The sequence below is a fragment of the Tasmannia lanceolata genome, unplaced genomic scaffold (genome assembly GCF_043159265.1).
Source record: "Tasmannia lanceolata isolate RefF3 unplaced genomic scaffold, GAP_Taslan_0.1 ptg000005l, whole genome shotgun sequence".
Lineage (NCBI taxonomy): Eukaryota > Viridiplantae > Streptophyta > Magnoliopsida > Canellales > Winteraceae > Tasmannia > Tasmannia lanceolata.
In genome coordinates, this window is record NW_027518682.1 from 6,384,428 (window position 1) to 6,393,410 (window position 8,983).

At 35.6% G+C, this 8,983-nt stretch overlaps 1 protein-coding gene across 4 annotated transcripts; it reads left to right on the forward strand.

Moving 5' to 3' along the window:
* Positions 1–213: 213 nt before the first annotated feature.
* On the forward strand, positions 214–8,767 carry LOC143876520 (vacuolar protein sorting-associated protein 32 homolog 2-like). 4 transcript variants are annotated; one of them, XM_077378220.1, is made up of 5 exons: positions 214–572; positions 2,164–2,263; positions 3,483–3,568; positions 3,686–3,775; positions 4,593–8,478. In XM_077378220.1, exons 1-4 carry the CDS (start codon positions 501–503, stop codon positions 3,761–3,763), a joined length of 336 nt encoding a protein of 111 aa, XP_077234335.1. In that variant the 5' UTR covers positions 214–500; the 3' UTR covers positions 3,764–3,775; positions 4,593–8,478. The 4 variants fall into 4 exon arrangements, 3 of the variants coding, with proteins under 3 accessions (XP_077234335.1, XP_077234334.1, XP_077234333.1); XM_077378219.1 differs by having other exon boundaries at positions 215–572; positions 4,609–8,477; XR_013250409.1 differs by lacking the exon at positions 4,593–8,478 and adding an exon at positions 8,490–8,767 and having other exon boundaries at positions 221–572; positions 2,152–2,263.
* The last annotated feature ends 216 nt before the right edge of the window (positions 8,768–8,983 follow it).

Below are 8,983 nucleotides of genomic sequence, written 5' to 3' on the forward strand. Positions count from 1 at the left end.
TGAATTTGCGGTGTAATTTGCATTCTAATCACAAAATGAGGCTCAGATTTTCCTTTCCCCCCACTTTTTGATACCACCACCACTTTTTCAAAGTGTTAAAACTTTTGAATTAATGTTATTAAAATAACCGAAACACCCCTCAATCAAAACTCTAATTTTCACCCCGTACCAACTAGAAAAACGAGAGAAAAATCTGACCCACACCTGCGGAATTCGGAATTTTGGTCATTTGAACTCTATTTTTTTGCCCTTTCCAGTTCCACATTCCATTTCTGACAAGGGTCATTTTGGTCATTTGAACTCTCAAGACTAGTGACCTTACCCAACACAAGAAAGGGAAAGAACGTTGTTTTCCCGCTCCGTCTTCTTTATTCCCGTGAATCGAATTTCCTCGTTTGTTCTTCTTCACCACGCTCCTTCATCTTTCCCCCTTCTACAGAAAATTTTACGATCCGACCGTATATACGCTCGTATACCGAACTACATTACTCCGTCCCACCATGTTTTCCAGTCTCTTCCGCAAATGCAAAGAAGACATCAATCCTCTTCCCCCTTCCCCTTTACTCAACCAGGTATTTTTTTCTCTCTACTGTATACGGATAAATACGTATTTCTCTTCGTATCTCCGATTCTCAGCACTTCTGATTTCTAAATTCTTGGACTCTTGTTCCCAATTAGGGCATTAGGATTTTTATTAGTGCGGATACTTTCCTCTTTTTTTTTTTGCTTTTTTTTTTTTAATTTTTATTTTTATGTATGGTTATTTTTAGGTCAACGAAAATTGGCAGTTTCAAATTCAAACCAAAGATGGAAAATTTACAGATCACCAGTGTTGATTCTATAAGAGTAATCTGTAATGTTGAATTTGCATTCTATAAGATCTAATCATAAAACCCTAGAGTTAGAAATTACTATTTTTGTCTGGATTTTGGGGAATTAGTGAAAAGAATGCTCAATTTGCTCCATGAGAACCCTTAATTTGTGTTACAGATTCCCTAATCTGAGAAGCCTACTTATAAATACGTTTTTTTTGTGTCCCTAATTCTCAGCACCTCTTCTTTATAAATTATTGGACTGTTGTTTCCAATTAGGGTTTTTAGATTTTTTTTTTATTGGTGCAGCTACTTTCCTTTTTATTTTATTTTTCTTTTTATTATTATTTATGTTTACTGTTTGGTCATGGAAATTGGACACAACAAAAAATTATTTAATGGCGAATAACGAAAAATTATGCAAGGGCGTTCAATTCACAATTTTCAAATTCAAACCCAAGTGATAGGTTTTGGACCTATCAGATGGCAATTACCCACAGAGAGGGAAAGGGTCCTCTTGGAAAACCAGATTTCAACCAAAATGCAGCGATTCCTTTATTGCTTCAATTATGAGAATAAATACAAATAAACTTTCCTCCCTCCATCTTGAGAAAGATGGAAACTATCCCATAATTACTGTCTACTAAATAAGAAAGTCTATTAACTTGGTAACAAAGACTAAAACATAAAGGAAATAATATCAAATCACAAAGATGCATTAGAAACTAAATCAAATCCTAAAAGATAATGTTGCCAGATGTGTAACACCAAGATTGAAGAATTTACAGATTCTGTGCTGGCTCTGTAAGAGTAATATGTAATGAAAATGAGATTTAATTTATAAAAATTTAATTTATGAGATTCTGAAAATAGTAGATATAATTTTTGTCTTTCAGGACACTGGTTAGTTTTGCCTCTTGGCTATATTAGACAAGCCAAATAGTCAAATCGTCTACTTTATCCTTAATTTTTTTTTTAATGGAACTTTATCCTTAATTTACAAACTAATTGATATAATAGACACATATATAGGGTTGAATATTTTGCATTGATTTAAGAACATGAGTTCCTTAGTTTTTCTTTACATGGTCAGGAACAAACAAAATTCCATGCATTATAAATATTATGCATCTAGGATTATCAAGGTGAAGGCTTATTCTGTTCAAAGTGGATTCTAATATTTTAATTATTGAACATCATATCTAATAAATGCTTTTCATAGTTTTTCAGGGATGATTTATATGAATGCAATGCAGTGTTGCTTGAGATTTTATGTTGATATCAAATTTCCCAAAGGCGTCTTAAAGGGCTTTCAATATGATAATTTGATGCATATTAGGTCTTGTTGTAGAACTTAGAGATGTTAGAGGAAAAGGAGAATGCCTTGCAAAAGAAGATTTCAACAGAGGTTGAGAGGGCTAAACATTTCACAAGGACAAAGAACAAACAAGGTATGCATTTTATATCTTAGAGTCCTAGTATGAAGTTGTGGAATTTTGCTTTCTATTCGTAATTCCTATAATCTTTATACTAATTGAACTCATTGCCTTAATATCTTCCACTTCTCCTATGAGGTAATGATGCAAGTTAAGTCAACTCAACTCAACTCAACAAAGCCGTTGTCCCAAACTAGTTGGGGTCTGCTAAATGAATCCTTTAGAAAAATTTCATGAAGAATGTGAAAGGAATCTATCCGGCTCTAATTCTGGCTCTAATTGGGTTCTTCTACGTGGATCATTTTCTTCCATCATATCCTATCCTAGGTCATGTTCTCTGTTATGTTCCTAACTATCAAGTCTTTCCTCATTGTTTCTACCCAAGTTGTTTTCGGTCTGCCCCTACCTCTTTTTACTCCATCAATTTGGCACGAGTCGCCTCTTCTCACCGGAGCATCCAAAGGCCTACGTTGGATATGTCCAAAACGGCAAAACCATCTTAAGCAATGCTCTCTCATCTTCTCCCCAATTGGTGCCACCCCTCCCTTTTTACGAATGTCTTCATTTTTAATTCTATCTAATCTTGTACCCCATAAATGTTCCATGGAACATTTTTTCTTGTTTGCCAAACGTGCACTAAGTGTCGATCAACCTCTTCGTTAATTTGAATGTGAGGTTGAGATACATTGTACCAATTGACCCCACAAATATTCCATGGATTTTTTATTTTTTTTTGCAAACATGTCCTAATTGTCGATCAACCACTTCGTCAATTTGAACGTGAGGTTGACGATGCACTACATTAGTTACTCCCTCTTGAAAAGAACTCACCCTCTAATTCTTAATTTCATACTCAATTACATCTATTTTGAATGAAACGAAATTCACAACTTATCTCTCTCTCTCTCTCTCTCTCTATATATATATATATATATATATATATATATATATATATATATATATATATATATATATATATATATATATATAGAGAGAGAGAGAGAGAGAGAGAGAGAGAGAGAGAGAATAGAGAATAGAGTTCCTAAGGTGTCACCTCATATAGCTTATATGAGGTGGCGCTCACAAAACGTTAGGGGGCCACATTTTTGGGGTGATCGAAACCACTCATTTGAAAGGCCCTTATATATATATATATTATTTCTTAAAATTTCTGCTTATATCTTGATATGCATCTTTTTAAAATATTTAGAACTGACTTGGTTGCTATTACTAGCCGCACTACAATGTTTGAAGAGGAAGAAGTTCTATGAAGCCCAAATGGAGCACCTTGAGAGTTATCAATTACGTATTATTGATCAGGTAGCTTAATACCGTCAGTAAGCTAGTTGTATGGTACTGTTATAACTTTAGGTTCTAAAAACTCCTTAAAATGCTCTATTATTTCTCTCTTTACTAATTTTGACCAAATGCTGGAAGGGGGGAAAACCACCGCAGAAACTGTCAGGGCAATGTGGACATGTGCAACAGGTTAAGAGCAATGTGAAAAACAGCTAAGCGGAAAGAATTGTAAGCAGCTCTCTTGAACTCACGTTGCACGTAGATATTATAGACATAGCATGCATGCACTTCAGTTGCCTAGAGATTATTTCGAGCAGAGCATCCTTGTTTCCTTCACTGTATGAGGGACTGGAAATAAATGATTTTTGGGACGAAGCTTGGTAGTAATTTTAATGCATATTACATACATCTGGAATGTGTTTTAATTGTAACCAGTGTGAGGTCCATCAATTTCTGTGATAGCCTCAATCATAATTGGATTCAGATTAACTCTGATTAACTATAACAGGATTTTTCTTAAAAGTTGAGGTGTTTTTTTTTGTTGTTGTTTTTTAATTAGAAGTTGTTTTCTTTCCAGCAAAGAAAAGCAATCCATTGTAGTTCAATAATGGAACCATTACTTTTTTTAATGTCTTATTTTTTCACATCTAATTTGTGCTACAATTTTCATGTACTTATTTGTGAAATACCAGATAGGCCGAGGGGCCCTTCTCTCTCTTTATCAATAATTCTTCATCATTAAAAAAATTATACCATGGGACTAGACACACTTCTCTTAAATAGGTAAACTAGGATCAAACCTGCAACTTCAAATTTACCACGTTAGTGCATTCCAATTAATCCATTGAATGAAATAAAAAATATGCCTAAGGCTGTCGTTTACCTGTTTTGAGAACCTTGCAATCTTTTCATGACACAACTATGGTTTTAAATGGGGTAACTGATTTATTGAAATGGTATTTCTTGCGCAAGTTACATAAAAATAGGTTCAACTAGTTGAAAGTACATGTGTTATTCACTATTCTGAATGCACTATTTCATCTAGCTGGCTATATCCACAGAATGGAGTTGCAAAGATCTTAGATGCACCTTCGCTGGCTGCAGAGCTGGGAACCTGGCAATGGTTGTAAAGATTGCTGCGAGCTTATGTGAGAAAGAGAAAGAGGAGGATTTTCGTGAAGAGGAAAGGAGAGAACCCACACAATTCGTGGGGCTTCTATTTGTAATTGTATTTCTTAATGTAGTGTACATGCACTATCACATATGTATATAAATAACTAAGTTACATAATTACAAGACCTCCATTAATGTGGTGACCCACCATAAGATGCTTGTGTATACATCATAGTGACTTATGACTTATGAGTAATTTCTAACACCCCCTCAAGTTGTACTGTATCTTTGAACATGTCCAGCTTGTCATCTAGACAGATATGATGATTACTAGTGAGTCCTTTTAGTGAAGATATTTGAAACTTGGTCTTTATTTGGAACAAAAAGTAATCTCACCGCTTTCTTCTCTTCTATTTCGATGTGTTTGGTTATCACTGTTTTTTGCTATAATTTGATTGCACTTTGGTAATCACAATACAGTTCTACACATCCTCTTGGAAGCATATGCATCTCCTGTAGTAGTTGCCTTAACCAAATCATCTATGCAACAGTAGAAGCCATAGGTCTATAGTCTGCTTTGACCATAGAGCTTGCAACCCTGTGTTTTTTCTTACTGCTCCATGAATCCAGGAAAGCATTCAACACCACATAGTACCCAATAACTGATCTTCTAGTATCAAGATCTCCTGCTTAGTTGCCATCTGAGAATCTGTCTAACTTTACTTCTTTCTTTTGATTTAGTCTATATAAAAAAAATCTTCATTTAAGATATCTCATGATTCTCTTAGAAGCTTGCAAGTGTTCTTGTCATGGATAATGCATGAGCTGATACACTCGATTCCTTGCATAGGTGGTTTCAGGTTGTATAAAGGTCAAATATTGAAGTCCATCAACTATACATATGTACATCTAGCGTACATTTTGGGATCCGTCACTTTTCTCCATCTTGTTTGGTAGCCTTCTTATTATATACTGTAGGTATTGCAATAGGCTTCTGGTTCAACCAATGAAACTTACTGAGGAGATCCCTAGCATTTTTTTTTTCTCAGTCAAGTCATTCGTTTCTTTGTTGTTTCTACTTCAATGCTAAGAAAGTAATTGACGCAGGACAATACCTAATTTAGGGAAAATCCTACACTCCTAATGGGATTAAGGCTTTAGGACAATTTAGGGCTTACTCTGAAAATTAAAAGAACACTTAACAACTTACCTAGGGTCGAATTAACACGTGATTATTTTACAGGTAGCAGCAAAACGGGGTCAAATTAGCTCAATTTAGGCTAAAAGGGCGTTTTGGTACTTTCTGCAAATATGAAAATTGGTTTAATACTGCTGTCCAAATCTTAGGTTAGGGTTTAGAAGGTAAAAGTAAGGTTAATCTAGGGTTTAGGCTCTGATTTGATGGTAAGTTTAGGCTACGGGTCTTTTAAAAGGGTTTTCGGGCTGGAAAAGGGTGAAAATTGCAATAAGGCTCAAAAGGGGTTTAAAGCTAGGGTTCTTGGGTGTTTAGGCCAAAGTTTAATCATAAAAACAATCCCTCAAAATCTCAAAACAAGATCTTGAAGAACGAGGGAGATTTATGGATTTTGGGTTTTTGTAGTTTAGGGTTCAAGAACAAAGAAAAAAAAATTGATTTACTAACCTTCTTTGTGCTGATTTGATTGAAGAAATAGAAGATGATAGAGGAGAGGAGATGAGAGAAAATGGTTCCAAACCACCTAGAGGAGAAGAGAAGAAGAAGTCCAAGCCACAATAGCTCTCACATTAGAAAATCTCAATTCTATTCAACATTCAAAAGTCAAAAGTCCCTTTACATTGCTTTGATAAGATATATTTATAAGAAATGAAACCCTAGAAGATAACCTAAAGTAAAAACTAATCTTAACCACTCATTTAATCTAAAGCAAAGCTAAATAAAGATAAAAACTTACCAAAAATAGTAATCCCGTATTTGACATATACCCCTTCCTAAAAACAGTCATAACTTGCTCAAAACGCATCCAAATCATGTGATCTTGGGCTCGTTAGATATTTAATCGAAAAACCTTTCTAAAGACACCAAAAACACTGCAAACGGATGAGATTTGATGCCTAAAAAGTTGCCTACAAATAAAATGACGAAAATAATAGTTAAAATATAAAAACTTGCTCAACGCCAACGACTCGAACAATCTTTATGATTTTCATCCGCATTAGTAATGAAGATCTCCCAGGTCTTTCATTTTGGACTTTTCCTGAAGTCCAGGTATGAGCCTATCTCTTTTTGCATTATCTCCTCAAACGATGATAATATCATTGACATAAGCTAGTATTACTTGACCTAGTGTGTTCACATACACTTTTCATGGATCCTCTAACCTGAAGTGTTTAATTTAGCCTCTCAAACTATGTTCTACGAGCTTCGCCCATAAGTGAGGAGCTTGACCCCATAAATGACTTTCTTAAGTTTCACACTTCTGTGCTTCTATCTGCTTTCTCAGACTCCTTCCTTGAAATGGCCGTGCAATAATGCATTTTTTTAATCCATCTGATTGAGTTTCCATCCAAAAATCTAAAGCTAAGGCCAAAACTGTTCGTACTTTAGTTGCATTGACTATATGACTGAAAGTTTCTTCATACTCAAGACCAAGTTGTTGGTTATATCCTTTGGCAACAAGGTATGGCTTTGTATCTAATCTACAGTTTCATCGGACTTTTGCTTTATCTTAAATATCCATATACATTCTGCCACTTCTTGTCTTTGGGACAAACCACCACTTCCCAAGTGGCATTTTTATGTAGATTTGTCACTTCTAGCTTATCATCGACCCACTTTTCATTTGTCATAGCTTCTACAAATGAAAAAGGCTCGATTGGTGATGAGGTGCTAACTGCCTGTTTAGGGCCTGTTTGTGTTTATGCTAATGAATATAGTGCTTCACATAAGGTTGCATGGGGCCTGTATCAAAGGAAACTGTTGGCGGCATGGAAGGAGACATGGGAATGGTGGCCTCATACTCCCCTCCTAATCTCACGTCCGATGGCTACAGGCTCATAAAAAGTGACATGGTGTGAGATTAAAACCTTATAGGAAGACAATGAGTAGCATTGATATCGCTTGTGTTCATCACTGTAGCAAACAAAGAAGCAAGTGGTGGCTTTTGGCGATAACTTCTTATGACTTGTGTCAAGAACATAGACATAGCAGAAACAACCCCATGACCGGAGGGAGGGAGTAGTCTGGAATTTTTCCTATCAACTTTTGGCATGGTGACAAGTGTTGCATTACCGAAGAGGGTAGCATATTAATAACATGAGTAGTTGTGTGGAAGGCTTTGTAATACAGGACAAACATATTCTACTTTGACTATATCATGAGGGATCCTACAGGTGATAGTGTGAGTGGAACCGTAAATTGGGAGAGCTGGGAAGCCCAAGAAGGCAAAGAAGCACCATGAAATTGTGTTGCTACATTGGATCCACACTCTCTTTACCCATCAGGAAAAAAAAAAAAAACCACTCTCTAAGTGGGATGATTGACCAAAACAAGAGACCCGGGCTTCTCCATACATACTGAGCCTCTATGTTAGGGACTAAGTTAAAATTCATTGACATAAAATGTGCTATGAATGAAAATTGGAGCACTGTAATTTGGAGAACCCCAAATTCTATTTTTTCATTGAGATGCAATTTATAATGATAAATTAATAGATACTTAGAGACTAAACTAGCCTAATCTCTGGATGTTTTTCTCTCTTTCTATTGGGTGACCACCTGTCTTTGATGATATGCATGTATATGCTTGTTTTCTATATCAGAACTAGTCTTAATTGATTTAACTCTGCAACAGGTCCTGCCCCAGACACATGAATTCTAACCTGCGAGCAAAGGAGCAACTATACTCCTGCCATATGAGAAGAAGCAAGTCGAAACTGAAGGAAAAGTGGAGCAATTTATGCGCTGTTTTTTTTCATTCTTTTTTCTTTGTTTCCCATGAACAGCTTACTGATGTGTGCTTTTGTATATATGGTTGATGATGCCTGCACTTTGGTTCACTTCCATGGAACACTTATCCAGGTCTTTTATGCAAATGATCATTTGCTCAATTGTTGTAGAGCATAAAGACTATATTTTACTATTCTTTACCATTTCCTTGCTGCAAATTGAATTGATACCACATTGTAACCATTAGATCAAAGCCCTTGATTACACCGGATTCACTTGAGTTGACAAACATACCCATGATTGAAAGTCGTTTCCATGCCTTAAAAAACCCAGCACATGTAGCCCATGCATATAGCAACGTGGGAAAAAGGAAGGGAAAAAAACATGATAACTAAAGCA

Excerpts from the sequence above, each read along its gene's own strand:
- LOC143876520 (XM_077378220.1), top strand. The coding sequence starts at position 501 with ATGTTTTCCAGTCTCTTCCGCAAATGCAAAGAAGACATCAATCCTCTT. Across the intron at positions 2,264-3,482 it reads AAGGACAAAGAACAAACAAG|CCGCACTACAATGTTTGAAG; the intron begins GTATGCATTTTA and ends TGCTATTACTAG. Across the intron at positions 3,569-3,685 it reads AATTACGTATTATTGATCAG|GGGGGAAAACCACCGCAGAA; the intron begins GTAGCTTAATAC and ends AAATGCTGGAAG.